The sequence below is a fragment of the Ambystoma mexicanum genome, chromosome 9 (genome assembly GCF_040938575.1).
Source record: "Ambystoma mexicanum isolate Mex_15411 chromosome 9, UKY_AmexF1_1, whole genome shotgun sequence".
NCBI lineage: Eukaryota > Metazoa > Chordata > Amphibia > Caudata > Ambystomatidae > Ambystoma > Ambystoma mexicanum.
This window is the reverse complement of record NC_090931.1, coordinates 631,611,904-631,638,892: the sequence shown is the minus strand read 5'-3', so window position 1 is coordinate 631,638,892 and position 26,989 is coordinate 631,611,904. Positions and strand designations below refer to the sequence as shown.

Genomic DNA, 26,989 nt, shown 5'->3' with positions numbered 1-26,989 from the left:
GAATGGCGCCTCCTTCTCTGGAGAGAAGATCCGCGTCCGTCGGCAGCTTGACTGGTGTGGACGCTGACAAGTCCAGAAGGTCCGGGAACCAGATCTGCCTCGGCCACACCGGTGCGATGAGGATCATCCTGCACCGGGACCTCTTGAGCTGGTTGACGAGCCGGAGTAGCAATGGCAACGGCGGGAATGCATAAAGGAACAGGCCGTCCCAGGGGAACGAGAAAGCATCGCCCATGCTCCTCGGTTGGGGAAACCTGCTGCGAACCTCCGGCACTCGGAGTTCACCGCCGTCGCGAAGAGATCGATCTGGGGTTCGCCCCATCGTCGGAAGAGTCGGTCCACTTGATCCTGGCGCAGTTCCCACTCGTGGCAAGAGCGCAGCTCCCTGCTGAGTGAGTCGGTGATGGTGTTTTTTATCCCTGCCAGATGAAAGGGTACCAGAAACATCCCTTGGGCAGTGGCCCAATGCCACAGATCCTGGGCTTCCTTGGACAGGGTAGGGGATCTGGTCCGCTCTGCTTCCGAATGTAAAACATCGTGGTGGTGTTGTCGGTGAAGATCCTCACCACCTTGCCCTTGAGGGACGGAAGGAAGGACCCGAGGGCCCAGAACACTGCGCGGAGCTCTAAGATGTTGATGTGGAGAGTCTTCTCCTCCGAGCACCAAAGGCCCCTCGCGTGGAGGCCTCTGGTGTGCGCTCCTCAACCTTCCAGGGAGGTATCCGTCGTCACCGTCACCTGGTGGGCCGGGGCTAGGAAGCCTGTTCCCGCTGTCAGATGAGAGCGGACACCCCACCATCGTATCGCCTGACGGAACGTTTCGTCGAGCGAGATCCTGTCCTCGAAGCTGCCCGTCGTCTGGATCCAGTGGGCGTCGAGGAATTCTTGCAAGGGCCGCATCCGAAGTCTGCAATGGGGCACCAGATAAATGCAGGAGGACATCATTCCGAGTAGAGACTTGATAGACCTCACTCTGGCCACGTCCGTGGCCAGTAGACGTTGCACCTTTCCTTGGATGGTCCTTATCCTTTCCTCCGACGGTGAGGCCCGCCGCGCCACTGTGTCGAACTGTGCTCCCAGAAACAGAGCGACTTGCGACGGGACCAGGTGGGATTTTGGAAAGTTGATGGAGAACCCCAGGTCCGTGAGCAGCTGGACAGACTTAGCAGTGTGTTCCACGGCGAGCTCCCTTGTCCTTGCCCGTATGAGCCAGTCGTCCAGGTAGGGGTAGACGTGGATGCCCTGCAGGTGCAGCCGCGCCGCCACCGGTGCTAGGCACTTGGTGAACATCCTGGGCACCGATTTTAATCCGAGCGGGAGGGCCTTGAACTGGTACTGCCTCCCTTTGACCATGAACCTGAGGAACTTTCGGTGCCTCTTTAGAATAGGGATGTGGAAGTAAGCATCCTCCAAGTCCAACGACGACAAGAAATCGCCCTCCTCCAGCTGTCCCAGCACGTGCTGGAGGGTGACCATCCGGAACTTCTGTGCCTTGATGTATTTGTTTAGTCGTCGCAGGTCCAGGATGGGACACCATCCTCCTGTCTTCTTCCTCACGAGGAAGTATCTTGAGTAAACTCCGGAGCCCCGAAGCCTCTTCGGGACGAGCTCGATGGCACCTTTCCTGAGCATCGCCCGTACTTCCAACAGCAGTTGAGGGACGTGATTTTCCTTCCTGGCCACGAGAGGAATGCGGGGGCACCTCTTCTGGAACTCGAGGGCGTGCCCCAGGGCCAGGGCGTCCAGCACCCAACGGTCGGTGGAGATGGACTCCCACACGCCGATAAACTTCGTCAGCCGGCCTCCCACCGGGGTGCTTCGGCGGGGGCCCGACCCGACGGACGGTTCAATCTTGCTTGGAGGCCGCTATGCCTCCTTGACCACCTTGGCGACGACGGCGGGATCCACCTGACTTGCCGTGTCCCCTGTAGGCCTCCTGCGACGAAGACCTTGCCGCTTGACGGTAAGTAGAGGAGCTACTGCCGGCTCCCTTGGAGGCACCCTGTCTGCCTCCGGATCTCCGAAAGGACAGCCGTCGCTGTTGGAGCACACCCAGTGCACGGGCCGTCTCCGTGTCCGTCTTGATCGCCTGAAGGGATTCATCAACCGCCTTGCCAAAAAGGTTGTTCCCATCGAAGGGCATGTCCAAAACCTTGGTCTGAACGCCCTGGCGGAAATCCGTCACCCTGAGCCATCCTCGTCGTCTCAGGCAAACGCCGTTGCCCAACTGACGGAAACCGGTGTCGGCGATGTCCGTAGCCACCATAATGGCGTGGTCCGAGGCAATCTCACCTTCCAGGGCAAGATTTCCAGGGCCTCAGCCCTCTTGGCATCCGGAAGGAAGTCCAACAGAGGGGCGATCTTGAACCACAACTCCCTGTCGTAGCGGGCTACGATGGCCAGGGCGTTGGCCGCCTTGATGGTCGTCGCTGCAGATGAGATGACCCGTCGTCCCATCGCATCCAGTTTCCTACCCTCGCCGTCCGGAGGGGAGGTTGAAGTCGAGGCCGATGCCCCCCCCGCTTTCTTCTTAGCCGCCGCCGAAACGGCCGAGTCCGGGGTAGGTTGCACCCTAAGGCACAAGGGGGCAGCGTCGGGGACCCGGTATTTCTTCTCGTACCGGTCCCTCTTCGCAGGAGCCGTGGCAGGGTTCTTGAGGAGGGCGAGCCCCTCATCCCAGATATCATCAAGAAGCGGTACGGCGAGGACCGTCTTCCTTTTAGCCTCGCGCCACTGGTAAAGGAACCCCTTTTCCTCGGGGCAGAGCTGGAAGAGCTCGGATGCCCTGGAAATCATTGCATGGAAGGATCCAATCTCGTCGGGCGGGAACGCCCGGGCAGAGGGTTACGGGGGGCACGTCCCGTCGTCGCCTCCGTCGTCATCCGTACCCGTCATAGTCGTGTCCATGCCTGTATCATCCCCGTGGGTAGTGGACCGGGGGGAAGGCAGAGAAGGCCGCAGAGGCGGGAGAGGAGGCCTAGGATGCGTCCTCCTCCTCTTAGGCGGTGGGCTCCCCGAAGGTCCTGGCTCCGGATCCTCTGTCGGGTCTGGCTCAGGCTCCTCCGTCGGGGGAAGGGGCAACCTAGTCCTTATCTCCGAGCATAAGGACTGGATGGCTGAGAAAATGGCCGCCGAGGTGTCCTGCGGCGCCGGAAACGACGGACGCGAGGGCTCTTGAGGAGCCTCGTCTGCGTCACCGTCGCCCTCGTCGGGATCCCTCCCGATGTGCTGGGTCTCCTCCACGACTTGGATGAGCTCCTCTTCAGAGGTCGTGTCCGTATCAACGACGGCCACCACCCCCTGCCCCCCCCTTTCCAACGAGGACTTCGTGGGGGTCTTCTCGATGGGCCTGAAAGACGACTCCCTCCGCGGTGGCAGGGAGACTCTGGTACCTGAGGGCGCCTCCACTGGTGTAGCCTCCACAGGCTGAGCCAGGACCGCGGCGACATCCTCAATCGAGGTCCTAGCAGGGTGAATCACGGCCAACGTCACCTTCTGTACGCCTGGGGCCTTCACCTCCGGGGGAGGGTCCGAGCCTCGCTCCCCCTCTGCCGGAGTCTTCGAGATCGACCGGGGCCTCTCCAGAAGCTTCGCCGGGTTCTCGGACTTCCTCTTACCCGAGCCAGAGCGTTGGCTCGTGGTCGATGGCTCCGGGGAGGGTGCGCCCTGCCTGGCAGCCAAGGAGCCCGACCGTTCGGCGCTCCCAGTGCCCGCGGACTCGCGGTGCTTAGCCTTTTGTTGGGCCCCCGTCGCCGGAGCACCCTCACAGGACTTAGAAGACCGCTTGGACATCTTCTTCTTCTTCTCGCCTGGCGGGCTCTTACCTTCCAGCCAGTTGGCGAGACGGAGGTGGCGATCCTTCATGGTCCGCTACGACATGTTTCCACAAAACGCGCAGTCCTTTTCCTTGTGCGTCTTGTCCTCATGGAGACAGTAGAGGCATAACGAATGCTCGTCCTCCTTGAAAACGTTCTGAAGCTGGCATCCAGGGCAGGTCCTGAATAGCTTCCCGGGCGTCGAGCTCCCTTTCTCCTGGGCCATGTCCGGGGTAGGCCTCGGAACTTCTGGAATCCTCCAAAAGCGTAACTCGACGAAATCTTCACCCTTGAGGGGCGTAGAAAACTCCGAAACGGATCCTCGTTGATCGGAAGTAGAAACGGTGGAGCTTGAGACTCTTTTAACCGAACAAATGAGAAAATCTCCTGAAAAAAGCACGAAAACGCAGCAAAAGCTCGAGAGCTAAGCACGAGGACTCCCAACACTTGAACGTGCAGTAAAAATCTGAGGATGGCTGCCAGGGGTGGGGCTTAGGGAGAGGGCAGTCATTGGCTGGGGGCAGTATGACCCAGAGACCAGTGATTGGTTACTACTAAGAAAGACAGATCAGAAACGAAACTGATACTGATTTTTTCTATACCGAGGATTCCCGGCCTGACGACGGGGAATATTCATGAGCATGTGAATCCATGCCAGACCCCATGCTGGAGAACCGTTACTTTCACAGAACCTCGAGAATAGAAAGCGTAATGCCAGGAAACCAGGCTGAAAAATCTTGCATTGTGTATCGGAAGTAACCAAGGCCCTCCTACGCCAATAATCAAGACGGGGAGAATCAACTGCTGCCGTGGTGCTGTCCTTGGCTCCTACAATAAAGTAGCAACAGTGAAGTCAACAGAGCCGATGAATTGGAGAGACTGATAGACCGGTCTGTGTTGAAGCCAAGGTTGCAACATTGCATGGTGAGCGCTGAAGCAAACAGTGTATGAAATGCATTTGATAACCATTGCGAGTAAAATTGAACAACAGATGAGTGATTGAACTTTGAAACCAAGATATGATACCTTTGACACAGTGGTCTGGCACGGCGTGAGTGCTCATTCAAAGGTCTCTGTAAGGTATCCAACTGAGAGTTGACAAAGGTGAACGAGTGGCAAAGAACTGTGGATCGAAGTGGTGCTGTGGCGGGTCAAGCAAAATCCTGTGCACAAGAAAGTTGATGACAATGTAGATATAGTTGTTCTGAGCCTGAATGAGGGGGATCAGTTGAAACCTTTGAGTTAAAGCAAGTTTGTGTTAGAGTGAATTAAATTGGTACGAGCCTGGCAGAGGGAGACCAATTGAACATTATGATCAAACAAATCTGAACATGGCTGAAGCGGATCCGGGGTGAACTGTGAATCACCTGAGAAGTTGGATATATGAAAATCCTACGAACATTGTGTTAAAGGGGATCTGAGCTCAGCTGAGGAGGGTCTGAGGTGAATGGTGAATCACTTAAGAAATTGAGTACGTGTGAAATCCTGAGAGCAAAATAACGAATTGTTTGTTTGTCGCATCAGGCCCTCTGAAAGAAAAAAACTTTCAAAGGCAAAGAGACTTGGGCATTGAAAGGCCCTGCTCCTAATGTTTGAATTGCACATTCGTGCTAGAGAAGCCAGAAACTGTGCTAAGCTCGAGTGTGCCGCCTTGTCCCGTGCTGAAAACACAGGGAAGGGAGGCCAACAGGCTGAAAATCCCGACATAATTTCTTGAACACTTCTTTCTTTTACAGAACCTTGTTTCCCACACTATTTGTATATAGAGGTAATAGTTTTTTTTTAGTCTAAGCCCTTTTGTTTTGACAAGACACCACTAGGACTGCATTATTATTTGATGGTCGTAGCTTGCTCCCATCTTTATATTTAGGATTAGATAGGCGTTTTTTAAACCCTTTTTGAAGTTCAATAAACACCCTTGAACTGTGATCACTTGCGCCTGTCTTAAAGTTGATACCATGCCTTCCTTACAGAGGACCCTGGGTATTTCCGACACAATGCAGGATTCTTCAGCCTGGTTTCCTGGTCTTGTGCTTTCTATTCTCGAGGTCTCTGGAAAGTAATGGTTCCTTGTCGAAAAGGCCAGGGGAATTTCCCTCCATGCGATCCACTTTGGTTTTGCCGTCTTTCCTCTCTTGCTCAGCTGCCGTCTCGAAACTGCTGTTCCTGCATGTGCTTAACCTGCTCAGTGTGCTCTCATGCACCGCCTTTTATCCGTGTGGGCAAGTTTAATGGAAGTTAAGTGTTTGTGATGATCTGATGATCAGTAATTGCCTGACCTCACCTGACCATTGAATTGGAACACATCAGGTATACTGCTCGGGTGTTAGTCTGTTTTCTCTCATAGCGGGCTGTCCGTGAGAAAGTGTTTGAGTTATAATGGGGGAGGGGAGGGTGTAGAGTTCCTAAATATTCTACCTAGTCGGCTGTGATAAAGGTGTTACAAGGAAGGGGATACTGCGTTTCACCATCCGGTGTCCCACTCCCCGAAGACCCCTCACCCAGGTGATCCTGCCACACTGGTTCACCCCCAGGAACTGGATCCAAAAGTGATGGCGGTGTCCTGGCCACCTGGATGACAGATCCCCGAGGACAAGTGGGATTAGCGATTGTGATCACTAATCCCTTCCACTTAACAGTGTCTGGTGTTGGGTTTTCGTGCCTCCTTGAGGATATTCACACACCTTTGTGGAAGGTTTAAGTGGCCAAACTCTATGACTTCAGGAGCCAAGCTGCTAAGTTCATAGATTGTGGGCGTAGATGGAGAGATGCCCCCTTGTGTTGTGTCAACATGCTGTATGGGCACAGGAGTTTCATCGGGTCGCACATCGCCAGTTTGAGCAGATGTGGAAACCAAGGCTGTCACGCCCACATAGGAGCATCCAGTTTTAGGGTTACTTGTTCCGGGTGCATCTTGTGCACTATCCTGCTCAGTAGTGATGTCAAGGGGGGGAAAAGGGGGTGGAGGGAGGCATGTGTAAGCAAATTTCCCTGACCAGTTTATCCACAGGGCGTTCAACTTGGACCCTGGCTGGGGAAACCTGGACGCAAAGTCTGGGCATTGAGCGTTTAGCTTTGTGGTGAAGAAGTCTAGCGGGGATGACCCCATAGTGATAATATTCTTTCTAGGATATCTCGTGTTCTTCGGGTAGAGGGTGTCTGCTCAACGTGTCTGCCAGAGACAGAGTTCAACATGTCTGCCAGAGTTCCCCTGGAACATGTAAACATGTTCGGCTTGAGCGCCCAACTCCACATCTTCTGGGATAGTTTGGACAGATTTAGAGAGTGTGTGCCTCCCTATTTGTTCAGATAGAACATGGCCGTGGTGCTGTCTGTGAGGACCTACACTGTCTGACCCTGGAGATGTTTCTGAAAAGCTTGAAGAGCCTTGAGGACTGGCAAGACCTCCAGAAGGTTGATACGTCTTTGGGCAGTAGCGAGAGTTCACTGTCTGTGGGCTGTTTGATGGAGATAATGTGCCCCTCAACTGGCGAGTTAGGCGTCTGTAGAGTGGATTGCTTGGACTGGTGGAGAGCGAAAGGGCTTTCCTTGTAACAGGTTGTCCTTGGACGGCCAGTGAAGAGCCTGAACCAGGGTTAGCGAAACAACCACTAGATCGTCCCACTGTCCGCTTGCCTGAGACCACTGTTTCGGTAACCTTTCTTGCATTGGATGCATGCGTAGGCGAGCGTGAGGAACTAGGTAAATGCAAGAGGCCATCATCCCTAGCAATCGCATTGTGTATCATTATCTGGTGACCGACCTTGTATTGAGGTACCTGCAGCAGCATGCTTCGTACTCTTTCGTTTGACGGGAATGCTAGCTCCTCCTTTGCGTCTAGAATAGCCCCCAGAAATGGTTTTGTTTGGCTGGGGATTAGTCTGTGGATCTACTTAGATCGCGTGCAGGGCACAGATTTAGTACTGGGCGCATGGTAAGGTTTTTTTTGGCGCAAGGAAGTACGTTGAACAGATACCCTTGTTGAAATGGTTCGCAGGGACGATTTCTATTGCGTCTTTCCAGCAGTGCCTTTATCTCCTCTGGCAGTATGGCTGATACTTCTGCTGTTAGTTTCTTTTGTCTTATCGGGCGTTGAGGTGGTTTCTGAAGCAACTTGATGCAGTACCCACCTGCCACGGTGTACAACACCCATTTGTTCGATGTTATCCCCCTCCCATGTGTGGGTGAATTGAGTGATCGGCCTTCTACTGGAGTGGCATGGGAGGGGACCTGAAACAGCATTTCATTATTTGGGAGGGGCTGAGCCTGTCTCAGGTGATGTTCTGCCTCTACCTATGCCCCTTTGAAAGCTAGATGAGGAAACTTGGCTTTGAGACTGGTTCCGGGACGAGCACTGTCCTCCCTGAGAGTAGACTGAGAAGCGTTACCCACTTTAGCCCTGAAATCTCTTCGAGTTTGGAGAACCCCATTAGGAAGAAGTTCTGTTAGTCAGCTGCCCAAGGGACTTAAGAGTGTCATACTCGTCCTTGGCACTCTTTAGGGCACCCTCCACGGCCTTACCGAATTGGATATTTGGCTCTATTGGCATGTTCAGGAGGGTTGCTTGGGTTTCTAGCTTAAACCCTTACTGCCTAAGCCAGGCATGCTGCTTAATGAGTGTCCCTTTGACTATGATGCATCCCACGCTGTCCGCCGCCTCAAGGGTGTTGTTCAGGATGCAGCTTGAGACTTGTTTACCTTCTGAAACAGTTTTCAGCAGTTGGGCCTTCAATGGTTCTGGGACTGCCTGTAGTTTTTCATGCTTGTCCCACTTGTGTCAGCCGTCACAAGCTAACAAGGTTGTTTTGTTCTCAATTCTTGTTTTATACGCTGGAGAGGAAGCTACCTTTCTCCCAAAAGTATACATCTTTATTACTCTCCTTGTAGGGCGGGGCTTCTGTTGATGCCAGGGGAGTGCCTGCCCTCTTTCTGGTGGTAATAACTACCAGAGAATCCTGTTTGAGCTGGCCCCTAATGTACAGGGGGTTGGTGGGTGCCGGCCTGAACAACTTTTCTATTCTTGGGTTGACTGGTCTTGTAAGACTAGGTGTTAAGAGGGATGGTTGAATACGTTTCTGTATCGATTGTAAGAGGTATCAATTGCGTGGCTGCCTTTTTGTCCCCCAGGATGTTTCCCACAAAGTCCTTATCGGCTTGAGTCTCCTCAGTGCCAATGGTGAAATGTAGAGCCACCTTCAGTAACACTCTGTTATACTGTAGCTGGTTGTCAACTGGACAGTCTGAAACCGGCTGGTCCTGATGGTCGGGTGATTGTATTACATAAATGTCATCGTAGTACTGGTCTTGTTACTGGCTATAGAGATCCTCCTGAGACCCTGCTTGGTCATAATAATAATATGGGTCCTGCGATGGGTCTTGATATTGAGAGCTGTCTTGGGGTGCCGAAGCCGGAGTGCCCAGAGCAGAGGTGCTGGGCTGTGACTCAAGGCATTATGTCTTGGCAGGGGGTGGCTCCGCTGATGCCCTTGGCTGCGAGGCATCATTGAGTACTGTTAACTAATCTGGATGCCTGTCCATAAAGTCCACGAAACAGGACATTCGCCCTAAGATCTTATTAAATTGTTCTGGTGTAAACCAACATTCTGGCGGGAAGCTCAAGATGATGGGGCCCTGGAAAGAGGTAACATCTTTCGTAGGGGTGGTTTTTGTGGGAAGGTTGTCCTTATGTCGCATAGCCCCATAGAGGGTGTCCAAGGAAGTGGAAGACTGTCGGGTAGGCCTCAGGAGCTAATGACGTCGTAATTTTGTGCGTTTTTGGTGACCTTGCCTTTCGAATAGAAGCGCTAAGGTGTTTTTGAATTAGCGCTTGTATTTTCGGCACTTTCTTGGGAGACGCCGATATGCCTTTCAACGCCTGTTTTCTGGTGCGCGAAAGGAAGGGCTTTTTATATGCGTTGTCCGAACCAACCTTTTCTTTCGGTTTTCGGGAGCTGTCAACAGACAAAAGCGTGTGCGATGGCCCAGAGGACAGTAAGGAATCTGAGGCTTTATCCCCTGGCACTGCATGGGCCTCGACGCTGTCTTCGAGTGTCGGCCGTGAGGTATGTCTTTAGCGTTTTTATGCTTATGTGTGCCATGGCCGCCGGGTGTCGTCTCCGTCACAGGACCATCGGCCTGCTTCTCAAAGTCGGGGGGGCCTGCACTTGGGGTCCGGACGGATCCCGATCACCCTCGGCGTCACTCATGACTCCGTAACTGCCCTTGCTGGAGTCTTCCGTCACGTCTATGGAAGCCTCAGCCTGCATAGTGTGAGCGGCCCAGCATTTAGTCTGTCAATCTTTTAGGGTCTTTTAGCTGACAAGATTTACAGTGATTTTCAACGTGATCCCTCGTGAGACAGTGGTTGCACATGCGGTGAGTGTCTTTCCACGTAAATTAACGACGGCAGGAGGGACAAAATTGAAATGGGGTTTTGTACATTATGCATAAACAGGGCAATTGGGCGAACAGAGAAGAAAGGAGCCAATAGGATAAACATTCTCTAAAAGGAGTCAGCATAGAGAACATCCCCCCCTCTCTCCCTACTGTACTGGGCCGAAGCCCGAAGATGCCCGAAAGTCCGTCTGGCCGTCGATCGATCAGTTGTCGGCGCTGTGGGTGTTCGTCAGGAGACATCGAGTGGATGAGCAGTCGTGCGACGAGGCAAACAATACAGGAAAGGAAGACATTCAACCAATATAACTTTTAGTAAATCAAAGGCTGATGTCTTTGATTTACTAAAGTGTAGAAGAGAACTCTGCATTTGCTACCAACTTCGATGGCGGAAAAAAACAATCTGAGGGAACTCGATGCGTGAAGGACCATGGGTACAGCACACGTGACACTAAGGATAGTATTACTAATCACGCCCTGTCGACGTCCGTTTGAGTTTTGAAAACAAATCATATAATACTCTGCAACTTCCACTAGATGTCGGACTATGCAGAGTAGGGGATCTAAGCAGATCCACAAACTCCAGAAATGTAATTTCATTCTCTCGGTTCTCCCACGCCTCCTTTCTGAATTGGTACTTGTTGGAATTAGGCAGGGGGTAAAGAGACAGGATTTAGAATACACTATAACGGTGGAGGACGTGTCGAAAGGGGGGAGGGGAATTCTGCATCTCACCATCTCCCCCCCCATTCCCTGAGGATCCCTGACCCAGGTGATCCTCCCGCACTTGTCAAGCCCCAGGGTCTGGATCCAAGGGCGATGGCCGTGCCCTGGCCACCCGAGTAAGCGATCCCTGGGTTCAGACAGTGAGACACCTTCAGGTTTCTCACAGTGAGCAAAGTGTTAAAAAGCGTATAGTGTTGTTATACCCTTTCTCTACATGCAAGGGAAACTGAGTGTTAGTTCTCATCCTTTTCATTTGTGACAGGGTGTTTGTGCCACTGCACCATGTGCCTTATATGTTAATTTTGAGAGAAACATGCTTTTATGTCATGATGCGGAAAGGTGCTGAATGATAATGATTTCCATACAGTTTTAACTCTTTGTACACGTCGGCTGGATGTCATACTTTTTACTCTCTTGCACTCCTCTGAAATCACATTTACTCTCAAGGTTAAAAAAAGGACTAAAATACTCCCACCTCAAAATCTTATCTGGAGCACTGGTCGTCTCTGACGCTTTTAGCCATCCTTGTGCCATCTGTGACACAGCAGATATTCTATATATAGAACTGAATTTTGAGCCAACATCCTTATACTTTACTCTGTCACCTCACCTCCCCGGTAGAAAAAGGGCCATGGGTGCTTGACCATGATCACTTTAGGTAATTCAAGATCAGGGTGATCATCATCTGGGGGCTTGAACATGGGATCTATGAACGTTTACCAATTTGTTTTGCCATATGGCAATTTCACCTAATTTGTTTGGCCAATTTTGCTGCTTCTTTTAAAACCACAAACAGCAGGGGGAGACCTCCACATCCACCCCCTTGTACCCTTCACACCTCCGTTCTATATACCTACCCCAACTTACCATCTAAAGGTTTGTGGTAAAAAAAAAAACCATAACAAATGCGGCAAATAAATTAAAATCGGGTGAAATTGCCATTCAGCAAAAGTGGGTAATACCGGAAAATGTGCATCAGGAGATTCTTCCTGATGCCACACATAGGCCTCAACTGGTGCATCAACTAAGAAACTATGAGGGAGAAATGGAATATCCCAGGAAGCGTCTCCTGAAGGCCCTTCAATGTGATGTTGGCATGTTCCAAATCTAATGACATAAAGTAAGGGATAGGGCGTTTAGCACTCTCTCAAGTGATCACAGGACCCAAGTGCCCCAACTAGGTTTCTGAGAAATCACGCCCCGTTTTAAAGACCTATCGTCCTTCTGTTTTTTTAGCAGACAGAAATGAAAATCCAGCTTTGAGAAATCAATCTACCTGATTTGCTACACCTCAACAGACCGACATACCTGGATGTTGAAGGTGTTGAGATTCAGCGCCTCGCCCCATAGGTGGGTGTCAGGAGGATGGGGCGCCTGCTGGATGTGCGAGTCTTTCCCGACTCGCCAGCACAGGTGATCAAGAGCCAGGTTGGCTCGCTGATGCAGACTCTGTGTACGCAGGTGCTGGTAGTCTGGAAGGAGACAAAAACGGGCAAGAGTAAGCTAAACTAACAAGTGGGAGGGGTGGGCTGTGACTTCACAACAACTGCTCAATGGGCGAGTAACTTAGAGTTCAGGATTTACATGGCATGTGGCAAGTCTAGCTGGCATGCTGAACTTTCATCATTCTGCACAAAAATAGCTTTTGAATATTTTTGGGTCTGAATTGGTTAAGGTTAGGAAAACCTTGTGTGTGCAGCTTTACCATGCACTTCAATGCTCTAAGCATATTTTCTAACTGTTCTGAGACACTGTCCTGATTTTTGGGAGCAAAGTATTTTTAAGCTCCACTCCATGGCATGACTCACTTGGGTTTGGACGCACTGGGTTGTCCTTTGTATGGGGACCTTGTTTCCCATAGAAGTCTATTGTAGCACTACCACCACCCTTAAGGAGAATAATGCAGAGAAACCTTGTTTGCCCATTCTTTTTGGGGTATGAGTGCTTTCCCCAAACAAAGTGTAGGCCAGACAGGCTGGTATCAGAGGGTGGACTACTGTGCACCTTTTATTTTTTACTACATAGTAGACATGAGTTAAGTTACTTACCTGTAACTTTTGTTCTCCAGCATGGGTCTAGCATGGATTCACATGCTCATGAATATTCCCCGTCGTCGGTAAAGGAAATGTGGCGATTCACCGTCCGCTGCGACGATGTCTACGTCATCATCCGTCGATGTGGCCGTATCTGTTCCTGTGTCTGGGTCTGCTGGGGGAGAAGGAAGCTGAAGTGGTGGAGGAGGTTGATATAGTGGAAAGTAGTTGAAAAACGAAGAGAGAAAGAGACGCCATCGGCGGGGCAAACAGTGGATGTGCTAAAGAGGATCCAAATTTCGAGCTCTGGAAAGAGCAAGATGAAAAAAGAGAATACAACGAAAAATACATGTGGATGACCTCCATCACGAGTAATGTTGAAATACTTGATCCGGTCCAGCAAGCAATAATATGCACTGCGGGAACAGCTAATCATTATCAAGACCAGTGACCGGATGTACACAATCTCTAGGGGCAGATTTAATTGGTCCCTGAGAGGTAGAAGCTGTTGAACATTCCCTTCGAGACATCAGACTTTTCTGGCAAAGTGGACACAGAAGTTGAGGGCAAAAAGTAATAAAAAACGAGTGAAGTAAAGCTATCCGCCTGATGGTTGGACTTTAAGAAAAGACTAAAGGGACCTCATTGACAGTTGATCCCAGAGAAATTACCAACAAGAAGACAAACATAATTGTACATGTCAATGGAATGTGGTAGAATTTTTACCCCTGAAGAATTTCCTTGTGAATAGCGTGAAAGTGTGAAAGGAATGAAACATATCGGGTACGGTATGAATGCAGTATGAAAGTGAGCATGGGTGAATGAATACAAAGTAAATGTTTTATGGACTGGGATTTACTCCTCTATGAAAGAGGTGATTAAACTACAGATCCTAATGAAATTATCATCTTTCTAAAGTGTTTAATAATTGAATACTACAGGATATTGAATGTGCATAGCCAAATTGAGATTTATTGAAAAATTGTTTGTTGTCTAAAAATTACTTGAGAAAGTTTGCAAAAAATATTTTTTATATTTGTAGATGTGATAAAGCAAAAAAATGTAATTGATGAAATGCTATTAAAAAAATAACTATTTTTGATATAAATTGGTGTAGTACATGAGAATTTATCAACTATTAATCATATATATAAAAAGGAATAACCACGAAAGGATTTGGGGAAGCAAGCGACCCGGTGAACATAGTGTATTGTGAAACAAAAGTTTTGGTAGAGGGCTGGTCACAAGTGGTCGTTAAAAATTACCTCTGGTCTCTCTAAGTTAGTTGTGGAGGTTGATATAGGGCAGTCAGACTATGCTTCCTTTTCTTCGCTGGAAGCCGATCGGGGACCTGGGGGACCCCAGGTACCGGCGCCAGAGGCATTCTCATCTGGATCTCTGACACCAAAGTGTGCAGAGTCGACAGAATATCCAAGGAAATGTCCATCGACTGAGAAGGCAGAATAGGAAAACTAGGCCCTGTAGAGTCGTCCTCTTCAACATCCTTATGTACCGTATGCATGGACTCTTGATCTTCGTCATTTGTGGACGAGACCGCCATGGTTTGGGTAATGGCCTGGGAGGGCTATTTTGGGGCCTCCTCGCATCCCCACCCCTCCTTTTCTCCTCCCCGAGGGTCTTGAACCAGGGCTTGGGCCGGTTTCACCCTTTGCCAAAGTCACTGCGGAGGTATCGCGCCTTGGGGGTCACAGACACTTTCTGAGTTGTGGGAGCCACCGTTTTAACTGCCGTGGTAGTAGTAGCCATCAACAGAGTCGCCAATGAGGTCTTTACCTGTGCTGGTTGAGCCTGCTTGAACTGCGCGGCCACCTTCTCCTCCGTCCGTGGCTTCTCAGATTTCTCCCGTAGTTTAGCCGTGATAAATTACTTCCTATTTGAAGAGGAGCTGAAGGTATGCTGGCAATGGAGGCAAGAAGGTGATGCTGATCGCGACCTATTCACATTGGGACCCACTTCTGCAGCAAACCCGGTGGACTCGGACATGTGGTTCTTGGCCTTATCTTGGGCCCCCATGGATGAGGTGCCCTCAAAGGACTTAGAAGACCGCTCCTCAGACTGGCCAGTCCTGGACGAGGCATGACCCTGCTCAGAACACAGGTCATAGGCCTTGTTCGTATTAAGCATGCCGCCAGCCTACTATGCCTGTCCTTTGTTGTTTTCTTGGAGAAACTGAGGCATATCTCGCACTCTACTTCCTTGTGGTCTGGGTGCAGGCAGTAGAGGCATTGCAAGTGCTTGTCCTCTGCAAACACATTCTGTAGGCTGCATTTGGTGCAGGGCCTGAAGAGGGACCTTCCCTACTTCTTCTCTTCCGTCATGGTCAGAGGACCAAGTTGGCCCAAAATGGCAGTGTAGAATCTTCGATGGATCTTCGCCCTTGAGGGGCGCAGAACTTCACTGACAATGGGTCCCTGCTGTCGGCAGATCAAGAAAAGAGCACACAGGCTTCCTTGAAACCAAAATTGAACATTTTCCGTTGAAAAACACGAAAAAACATATGAATAGCTCAGCGAGCAAACTCAAGAACTCCTAACACTGAAGCGTGCAATAAAAATCTGAAGATGGCGGTCAGAGGAGGGGCTTAGGGAGAGAACTGTCATTGGATAGGCATAGTATGACCCAGGGGACAGTAATTGGTTTAGAGGAGAAACACAGTTTTTAAGTGAAAATGAAACTTTTCTCTTTTACTGAGGATTCCCAGCCTGACGGGGTATATTCATGAGCATGTGAATCGATGCCAGACCGCATGCTGGAGAATTGTTCACTGCCATGCTCAAAATGGCTGGCGATGTGGTTTAACCTTTTAACTGCCATGGGGTTTCCCCCCCAGGGCCAAGACCGTTTTTGGTGATTTCGGTATTTCGCCATTCAATACCTTCTAACGTTTTCTCCTTCATTAACCCCTTAAGTGCCAAGGACCAGGTATCTCGTCCTTGGCAAGAGGGAGGTAATCCCAAGGACGAGATACCTCGTCCTTGGCACTTAAGAGGTTGAGCCCGTCTTTGTGCGTCTCTCCTTTTGGCTACTTTCCTCCTGGGCAGGGATAGGATGTGGGCATATATGGGCATCCTCTGGCCAGAACCCGGCCATTAGCCTCTGTGTGCGCAGGGAATCGTTTGAGGCTGGCTGTGGGGATGCAGATGGAACAAATACCCATCCCGAGTCTTGTATGAGTTCCTGGCTATGCCTGAGCAAACTGTCTATCATTGGACAGCAGCAACGAATTTACTGTTGCAGGTACTCTGACAGGGGGCTGTGGTCCCCTAACCCAGAATGTCATATTTGAAGAGCGTCTCGAGATATTCTTCAATCAACCACTAGAGCTAAAGGTCCAAAAGCATGAGAGGCACCAAAGGGACACTGGAAGACTACTGGTGGGACAATCATTGCCCAAGCTTTCAAATGAAAACCTAAGTCCTATTGTTTTATGGGCAGAGGAGACCTTACATAGCAACTCCCATAGTTTGAATAGTGCAGGTCCTTGGTGTGCTGGGCCTCTCTGCCCAGGATTTCACATATTAGGTGGCGATCAAGAGTCACTCCACAGTCAACAACTGGAGCCAAGAATCCAAAGAAAAAGACCACAAAAAAATGCTGGTAGGCTGCTACTGGTGCCACCATTGGCCAAGCCATCCACCACAGGCGTGAATCACTGATCTTCAACAGGGCCGACTGTGGGGGCATTAATTTCTCCCTTGGACTGGTAGGCCTAACCAGATTACAGTCCTGTTCTGCTGTCCTCAACCTCTGAAGTTTATCAGAGAGAGTAGACCATGTGTCTGGCTTGCATCCTACTTTTCCATTGCATGGACCTAGGTCTACACGAGGGACTGGAAATCTTACAGGAATCCTTGTAATGGGCTGTTTTTGCACAACCCTCTGTTGAGGGATCTACAACCACTGACCTTAATGGGGGCTAAAACACCTTACAAGAAAGGAAAAACAAACCTCTCGTAAAGGTAAACAACGTGGACAGAGCAACAAGGATTAAAGTTCAGGAAGGAGTAGTAGGCTGACACAAAGTCCACATAGTTATCCATAGAAAATACACATCATCATTATACATAACAGGCACTATTAAGAAATACATTGGGCCTCATCACAAGTTTGGTAGTATTTCTGCCAAACTACCACCAAAATTGATTACCGTTACCTGGTCCCATAGATTTACAACTGGATTACAAGTGGCGGCTGGCGGTAGTCTTGCAGAAAATTGGCAGTAGGAGCTCGGATTTACCTCAAGCTTTTTGCTGCAGGTAGATTTGTCCCCCTAACCTCAATCTAACAGTTTGGCGGTGGAGAGATGCAGCGAGAATGCAGCAGTAATAAAATGACTGCTGCATTCCGGTCGATTTTTCCCACACCGCCAACCTTGTAATGAGGCGAATAGTATACTACAAAAACAGCAAATGTCGTGAAGGACTCTCATCACTCCAATGCCTTTATATGGGTCTACTGTCTCAAATAGGCATCCTACATAAAATAAAATGCAGGCCGGGGAGAACAAGGGAACCACATAACCTAGAAAAACATGTACAATTCCCTGTAGGCCTGCACAATTTAGTACAATGTCCTAACACTACCCTCCCATCCCTTTTTATGGGTAGGTCATAGATCAGGTGACAGGACCCCAGACATACAGGTAGAGGCTAAGAGAGGGAAAAGGAATTCAATAATTTAACCAGCAGGAAAAATGGTCTAAAATCCCTTAGCCAGCTCTGACAATACACATTAATTTAGGACCCCTAGGGTATAGCATTAAAATAATAAAAATGCACAAGTTATAATTAATATCAGTTTAAGGGTGGAAACAATTCCTACACAGAGCACAAGACCTCCAAAAATCAGGATACATTTTAGCAACACTTAACAGCACAAATAAGTCCCAGGAAAATTAGTTATAGTCCCTGTCGTGAAATACAAAGTGCCATACTTGCCAATTAGGGCTTCAGATGAGAGCATTAGCAGCTGGAAGCCAATAGTTTATTCATAGTATGTGCTAAATGCTGAAAGTAATGCTGACAGTAATGTGTGGTAGCACCTCCATTAAGCCTTAGTGAGCTACAAGGAATATGCAGGCCTAGTAGGGGTGGCAGGTAACATTATGCATTGTGCATAGACAGGCAAGGCGGAGGCCACAGTTCTGTAGCTAATAGAGACATTATTGGAGGGTTTGGAGCATTATAGCACCTATATAGCACTTAGATCTTTGAAGCGCTATGGGCACTAAGCTATGCGTGCAGGCCTGGTAGAGCTTGCTCAAATGGGGTTAATTCATCTCGGCTTCTGTTAGAATATTCTGCCTTTTCTGTAGCTCTGCATGGCTATGTAAACAAATCCTCTTTCCCTGAGAAGGCACTGATAAGACATTCCTGAGCTTTCGCAGATGGGCTCCAAGTCAGGAGGGGCAGAGAAGGGAGCACAGTAGAAATTCACTAAGCTGGGTTTTTCCATGGGCAAACCTATATTTTGCACAGGGAAGGTTCTGGCAATGTGCGTCATGTTGATTGACGGCACGAGAGCACAAAAGGTGCATTCACCCAGAACTGGGCGGGAGATCGATCCGTGGACTTGGTTCAAGCAAGAGCGAGTGTCCGGAACCTGATGCTCTGTCGGCACCCTGCAGCGCTGTCATTTGAGCAGGGCTGGCAACAGCTATCTTATGAGGGCCAGGGTCTCCTAGTGCTGGTTAAGGGGCGTAAGATTGTGTTTTCTCTAAATTGTGTAGTTTTCTCTATATTTTGTATTTCTCTAAGTTTTGTGATTGCTCTAATGAGTTTTGTAATCTTCTCTAACTTGAATTCCAAAGTGCTGCTAAATTTACTGTTTATGCTTTTTGTCTAATAAATGCTACATTTATTCTGAAGGAAGGTGTTTTTTTCACTAGCATGAGTTCATTGCTCAGCACGATAGAACCTGTATTTTGGGCTGAATTGGGTAATTTTTGCTCTCAAGGGCTGGTCCCGAGGAAGATTTTCCCCTTTTCAAGACATTTGGTGGCAAACTTTGGTGGGATCGTGCAGAGCAGTGCCTTGCTGTGAAATGACAATTGTGTGAGAGAACACAGTGCAGACTGAGGAGCAGGCTGTCGCATTTCCGTGGTCGTCTCACTGCAGCTCTGAGACGTCAAAAAGACAGCACTTATGTGTCGGCCTGCCGCAGCCGATAGCTTGTGTTAAGATTTTCCCCTTCAGTAAATCAGTCGTGGCTGACTTACTGCTTGGGAATGATGCCACGGAGCAGAAAGTAATGAGATTTATGTTCAATTAGGAAAGAATTTTTGAATGCGGTTTCCCTTGACAAAGTTGTAATTTGGATTGCAATTTGAGATGAGAGTTCTTGCTCTATTTTGGCATGAGGGCAGAAAAAAAAGGTTGCAAGTATTTGACATGCAAATTGTGAATAGTGACTTGAACATTGTGATTCAGCCCCAGTGTGCTAGCGAGTGGGGGTCTGTAATGTAAGGAGGCGAAGGATCGCTCTTTAAATTTATGCTTTTGAAGTGTTGACATTCCTGAAGACCTCGTGGGAATGAGTCACGTTTAGGAGAAAGAGTAACATCTGTGTGGAAAGATTTGAAGAGGTTTGTTTTTGGCAACTGTAAATTCCATGTGCTGGTGGTGCATTCTGTTTAAGGGAACACACTAAATTGCCTGCATTGCATTTTAGCTGTGCTGTGTTTACAATGGGTGTAAAACCCACGAAAAAAGTGAGTGCATGGCATTGGCATTTGAATTTTGATTTTGTGCATTGATTTGAAATTGCAGAATCAGTTTGCAATGGTTTGGGGGGAAAGACAATTTAGATTTCCTAAATTGCCCCAATTATGTAAATGTTTGCTCGCTATGCCATAGGTTTGCTGCTAAAGACAAAGTTATGTTGCTACTAAGTGATGTATGTTTTGGAAATTATAGTGACATGTTGACTATGATACATGGTGAAAAAGTTGTTGACAAATTAACAGCCCACAAGCAATACAGAGTGTGGGTTATTCATGCAAAAATCGTGCAGGGAGCTGCACTAAAAATAACACCTTTAAATGCACTATCGTTTGGCGCTGTAAAGGAAATGATTGGTTTTAGTTTGGCAATGGTACAACAGAATGAAAAATCTGTGTGTGATAAAACAGCACAAAGATTCAGTGGGTTGCGGGTTCTTTTGAAAGATCGCACATTGCATTGGAGTGAGTTTGTGAAGCCAAACTACAAAGTCACCAGAAAGAAACATGATTTTACATGGGACATTGATCAAACAGGCTAAGGACGCTTTGCAGAATTACATCACACTGGGCCCCATGACGAAAATTGATCCTTTTGAACTGGAAATTCTTGTCTACAATGATGTTGCTGTGTAGAGCTTGTGGCAAAAGCTAATGACAAAAAAGTGCCCCTTTTGAAAATGAGAGTTCATGTCGGCTTGCTGTGCAGAGCTTGTGGCTTGAAGATAACTTGCACAGACATTCCTGTTATGGGCTGGCTGAAATGGCTGTGGGAGGAAGGCAGAAAAGCAGAATGCTGCGCTCCTGTTCAGTAAAATGGTTTTTACAGAAGCTGGCAGATATGGGAGCTTTTCTGAGTTGCTGGAGCAGTGCTGAAAACAGTTAATCAGGATGAACTGTCTGAAACAAGTTCCTTCCATTAAAGCCGCCCCAGCTTAGGAGTTATAGGCCTAAGAGCAAAGAGACAAGCTTGCCGCATGCGTATGGCGCTGCCATGTGCACAGGAATGATAAACAATGCCCGGCATTCCTGCATTCCATCCCCTGTGAGAGACACTGTTAATGAGCAAAGGAAGAAGTGGGGGTGCAAGCCAGCATGCTGAAACTGAACTGAAGGCAATAATTGCCGTGAGTGAGAAGATGAAAAAGAGCGCTATCTACCTTACACATGCCGATGTACACATGCTTTCTGACACTGGCATGCAATAACAGAGCTGATCAGAAGCAAGGAATTTGCCCAGTATCAACACTGGAAGAAAAAGAAATGCTGCATGCAAATGGCAGGCTGGGCGCATCACGCATCTGAACATTTGGGGATACTGTGCACCTGTGAATGGGCTAAGAAAAGACAGCTGCCCATTTCAAGAGACATTGCCGTGCAAGCTGCATCCCAGTGCCCCATGTGATGTGAATTGAAGTAAAGTGCTGTGCACTGGAGAAGAAACCTCTAGGCGCTTTGAGAAGTGAAAATACACAGCCGGCAAAATGCAAGCTACATTGCCAGGGCTGGAATAACTGACAAAGACATTATGGCACTCCAGATGGAAGCAAAGCTGACAAAGGTAGCCGTTTTGCAAGAAACAACATGCAGAACTGAGTATAACATGAACACTACACATTAGCCATGAACCAGAAGCCTCACGGCTTAGTGCAAGAATGAATGATGTGTTGAAGCAAATAAAGAACATGATTCAGACTATCGCTCTAAAGGGGTGGCCCAAGAATTCAGCATGTCAGTCTAGAAAAATAGATACCTCTCACAACCAATGGCAATGTATCATATTGGCCGATGACCAACCGTCTCATGCACTAAACGTCAGAAATACAGACTCATAAGTTTGACCAATGTGCGGCCATTTTGATGTAGCTAGAATCACCATTTTGTTCACTAACGTTTGCTCCTTGCTTTTTGTTCAAAACTGCTTAGCCGAAAGCTTATTCTGCTTGTTCTGCTTCACTGATTACTTTGTTGTTCAAAGCGAAAGAGCAAGGCCGCGAGGCTGGGAGTTATTCGGTGAAACATAACGTAGGCAGCCCCAGAGAGGAATGCCCAATCCCCTCCCGCATATAGCCTTAGAGGAGAGCAACACGGAATTTAATCATTTCACTGATGCCAGCCAGTCTCGTTAATATGGTAGAAATGCTAGAAAGAAACAGCTAAAGGCTTGAATTATGCTTTTCTTACAGCCCCCCTTTCCTAAGCCCAGCAGAGCGAGCTAACTCCCAGGACACATAGCAAATAGGAGATAGCAAGGCCTGGAATGCGACTCTTGCCTCGTACGCAGCTTGCCTGCAAGAACAGAAGCACTGTGTTCTGTTCAACAAAGAAATATGTCTCTAGACTCGCAATGTTGCATATTGTTGCTAAAATAGATGTTCGAAGGTGTCATATTCGTCGAAATTGTAAATCATCAGACCCAGTTCAAAGAAACTGTACAATGGGCGTAATGAACATGTCATGACTGATTGCAGGATGTCCATTTTGTATATATGAAACTGAAGTACGTTATTTGCTCTCTTGCGTCCCTTGAGGTCTGGAGACACACGTCGCGGGGCGTGAGACTGAGTTGACCAACTGAGGCTTTTTGCTTTGCAATAAACCCTAGCTTTTGGGAATACAAGCTCATGTCTGGCGTGTCAGTTCGTGTGTGGTGATTTGCCTTGTTTCCACTACGCGAGGGTCCCCTAGGGGCCCCTTCAAGCAGACACCCTTTGGGAAACTGACAAGTGTAAAACCAGAGGCTTGAAAGACACTACCTGTATGGAGAAAAATAAACAAAGCTGCTTGTGCAACTGCAGGCGGTATTGGACTGAAGGACTTTACCTATGAAATATGGAGTGATGCCAGCAGGGCTACCGAATCGAGATCATGAAACACTGGAAGCAAGTTGGTGCTTGGCGCCTGGCATTCGTGATCGCTTTGGTGACAAAGAAAAGAATTGATCCATTGAGAAGTGCGACCTGGGTACTTATTATATGCTTTTGTAAAATCACAGATCAGTCTGAAGTACCATTGACCAACTATGTTCGCATTGCACAAATGAGTTTGTGATTAGGCAGTTACACCCCGTATGGTTGAGTGCAAATAAGCCCCCAGTAACACGCAGAAGGGTGACAATTGCAGTAGCAAATATAAAGTGTGTAGTTACCTGATCAGACTTCTGAAGGTGGGGTGGTGTTAAGGGAAGGGGTGGATAACGCCGATATTGTAGTTTTCATGACATCCTAACATTTCTGTTTGTATTTTGCGTAGACAAAAAACCAAGACAGTGGCGTGCCATGATTGTGGTAGACGTGTGCAATTGCCGGGTGACACTGATCAGTCAAGCAGACGCATTCTCAGAGAAAGCGAGTCACTGCGGGGTGATATGTGAACTTTGAACCTGTCCTGCACCGCACTCAATGCTGCTAACGTGCGTGAGGACATTTGTTCTGCTACCTGCGAGAAGTGCCCAACAAAGTAATACATTTTCCAGAACTGTCACGGTGCGGACTTGGCATATTTTCAGGCATTTGATGCTGCACATTCTCATGATTCCGTTGATGGTTTTAAATAACCTGTTTGATTTGTTATGCATTTTTTTTTGTTTAAAGGACCATGGGCGTAATTTTAGGGGGGGACAGGGGTGTTTGTCCCCCCCAACTTTCATGGCACACCATTTTGTCCCCATTCATTTGGCTGGGGCACCTTTTTTTCAGATGTCCTGTCCCCCCCAACATTTTCATCAAAGTTACTCCACTGTAAAGGACTGTGGACAAAGCAACCGTAATGGGTTGTGGACTGACATCATGCACCACAAACAGCTGTGTTACACAGCACTTGAATGCTAACACATTGAAAAATTGTTTTTTGAATGCATTTTGAGATAAATCTGTGCAAAAACGAAACATTTTGCTCGTCTAACTGAATTGCTTTAACCTGAGGGTTTTTTTTGAGAATTACTACAGTGAAAGTAGCCAGGAGTATGATTTATGAAGCAGCAGGGTTATGCAAGCAGGAGCGTAATATGTTTTGAGATAAAATGAGTGCGCACACCAAAGTTAGCTGTGCGTAGGTTAAGGTTCTTAATTTGAAGAAATGCTGCTGAGTATATGAGCTCTAATTTGAGATGGTAACCTTTGAAACACTGATACTTTTACAGCCAGCCTTAAGGCGGGTAAATGAAACCAAGACACGCCATACTTGATTTTATGACACAGTGTGTGACACGGTTTTTGTTAAACCAACCAGTTTCATGTTTCTGTGGGGACGGCTGTCTCCAGCACACTGATGCAAAGAGTCAGCTTTTGATTGCAGACATTTAGAGTAATTCATTAGAAAAGCGCTACAAATGAGTATCCACATGGAACTGCTAACGTACTGGCCTGGCACATTGTCAGGCATCTTTTGTCACTGACTCGTACGTCTGGTGCTTATGAAATCTTAGGCCCAAATGTTTCAGTGAATGGATCCAACAATTTATTTGATGTTTCATGTTTTTTCTGTCCCAAGAACTGCAGCGAGTGTACTCGCCAAGATTTTTTGGACTATAACTTGACTAAATGCATTTCATACAATTGTACGTTGAAACAGCCACTGCCGGATGGTAGTATGGTGTTTGTATCTAAAACTGATATTGTATATGGCAAAGAGATCTACCCACAGCTTGTTTCTTTGAAAAACGACTGACCCCGAGGGAGTTAGAAGTAGAAGAGCAAAGGGCTCGAGAGGGGAGGTATTTACGGAGGGAAAGTTGAAGGTATTTTGGACCCAGGGGCTTGCACTCTGAGCCAACGATGAACCACCCCGCCCCTCACCCACCAATAGCCATGGGAAGGAAAAAACAGCCTTCCCTGGTGTCAACCTTCATAAAAGAAGAGAAGAACCAGGAAAAGAAGACTCTAAGAAGACAAGGGAAACTGTGAAGATTTTACCCGGTTGCTCAGTGGACAAAGGAGGCTGACAGCTCAGCAGTAAAAGATTTCAGGATCATATCCCAGGATTATATCCCAAGATATAAAGGCTGGAGGCACCTTCGGATATCCAAAGCGGAAAATCATGCTGGGTGTTGGTGTCCCAAGCTCCTTCCAGGCGACGGAAGCTGCAAGCACCAAAGCAGCAGACCCTGTCAGAAAACACAAGAGAACAGCTCAGAAAATGTTTCCAGCATGATAGGCTTGGCCATGGGCATGAGGGGAGGCAGCAAGACAATCCAGGAAGCCTGGATTGGACCACTAAAAGCAACAACAAAAAAATGGGATATGCCCAAAACACTTTACCCAGCCAGTACGGGCAAGTAAGTATTAAATACAGAAAAAACGTTGAGATTCGCAAGAAACACTGGATGACCCGCTTCTCCCAAAAATCTAGAACAAAAGAGAAAGAGAGGGAGCCAGGGACCAGGCAGAGCTACAAAAATGGGCAGGCCAAATACCACGCCACCAACCACTGAAGGGGGGATGAGTTCAAAGGGCCAGATGATCAACCATGCTGGTTGGTCAGTATGACTGCCACTCAGGTTAGACCACCGACCACAGGTGGTGAGAGGGAGAGCGCAGGGACCTACCCTAGCCTCAACCGGTTTTAACCAATATTGAGGCTGTGGCCAGAAGGCAGTACATCTAATATAGCAGAAATGAAAGGGAGGACTTGAAAATTGTTATAAAATAACAGGTAAGTACAGAAATCGTGAAACTTGGTCCAAAGCTCACTGTACCAGAAAGGGATTCAGGAAAATGTCCAAGGCGGGGTTGGAAAGTGCCCAGAGCCAACTTAAGGGATGTTCCAGTGTCAGTTAACAGTTCCATAGGAACGAACTGGAAAAGTTAGAGAACAATCCACACTGAAGGAGGCAAGTCAGATCTACTCCACAGGTGCGGATCCTGCTACAATTGCCCCAAGAAAGTGTTCTAGAGTTCAGCACAGGACCCCAGAAGATGAAGTTGCAGAACATGAGGACCCCTTCACCCCCAAAATGAAAGACTATGAGGAACCTCTTCCATGGACAGGGTCAAGGAGGAGGGGACAGCCAGGGGTGAATAATCACACTTCGCAGGACCCCAACTCGTGCCAGTGGTTTCAGCAGAAATGGCTCCAGTGACCCAAAACAACCTGGTCAGTGAACAGCTCTCTTCCACAGGTGCGGTATTCCAGAATCTAGATAAAAGGGCCTTGCACCCTGAACCAATGATGACCCTAGCGACACACAGGAGATGAACGGCTCTTGCTAGGATATCTACCTTCAATCCAAGAAAAAAACATCCAATGAAGGCCTCAGGAAGACTGGAAACCAGAACAGATGGGGCATGGCGATTTGCTACACAAAGTTTGAATGGTTCAACAGCAAATGATCCCAGAATGGGCACAACGGCTGGAGGAACCTTCGGACATCCAAGGCAATGATCTGGCTGAGCAATGACCTCTCAGCACCCTCTGGACACCTCCAGCAGCCCACGGCAAGTGGAAACATCCTGGCAAAAAAAATGGCAGAATGGGGATGCAGCAGTAAAATGGCTCAGTATCAGTTCTAGAGTGGAGGGCTTGTCACAGTAGATGTGGGAATTCACCAGGAGTCTTCCAGAATCCGGAAATGGACTTCTAGCAGCAAAATAACACAAACGGAGATAAGCCTGAGCCATTGCGCATAGCATGTATTGATAAGTGAGCGCTAAAACTATGACCAAAACAGCATGAACTGTTGGGAAAACTACTTTAGTAGGTCAGCAGATCTGCCACCTCCAAGTTACAGGAACAAGCAAGAGAATGAGCTAGGGGCAGGGCAGATCCTAAATGGCCCTTTGAAATGGGGTTGGCGAAAGGCCGGCCAGGCAAACAAAAAAAAGGGGCTTGGGGCAGAAAGTCAGATGGCCAACCATATTGGTTGGACACTGAACACCCATTCAGCAAACGTCACCCCACGTAAAGTGAGAAAACTACTCCAGGGACCTATACTGGTCTAAACCAGTTAAGATCAATATAGAGGCTGCCATGATGGGCTCAAAATTAGCCCACATGGTCAGATGGTCAATTTTAAGCCTGCCTCAAGTCACACGGACAAACGAAAGCCCTAGAAAATAAAATGGTTAGGAGCAGGATTGAAAAGAAATTGGTTCCCCAATGGCTAAAAAAAAGGCACAGTGGGCTACCAATTTTTTACAATGGCTTGCACCCTTGGCGAAGCAGAAATTAAAGCACAGCTACCACCAACCTATTCTCTTTAAGGCAATGTATAGTGGCACAATGACACTAGGGTATAAAGTGGATGCCTGGGAGGTGCCCCTGGTACTGGGAACCTTGGTGGCGACC

At 48.2% G+C, this 26,989-nt stretch overlaps 1 protein-coding gene across 2 annotated transcripts in view; it reads right to left on the bottom strand.

Annotated features, from left to right (window-relative positions):
- Window positions 1-26,989, bottom strand: part of BLTP2 (bridge-like lipid transfer protein family member 2) — a 1,026,973-nt gene that overhangs the window by 624,320 nt on the left and 375,664 nt on the right. For both annotated transcript variants that reach the window (XM_069615333.1, XM_069615334.1), the window contains one exon: window positions 12,242-12,405. In XM_069615333.1, the coding sequence (XP_069471434.1) occupies window positions 12,242-12,405 (164 nt within the window). The remainder of the gene's footprint in view (window positions 1-12,241; window positions 12,406-26,989) is intronic.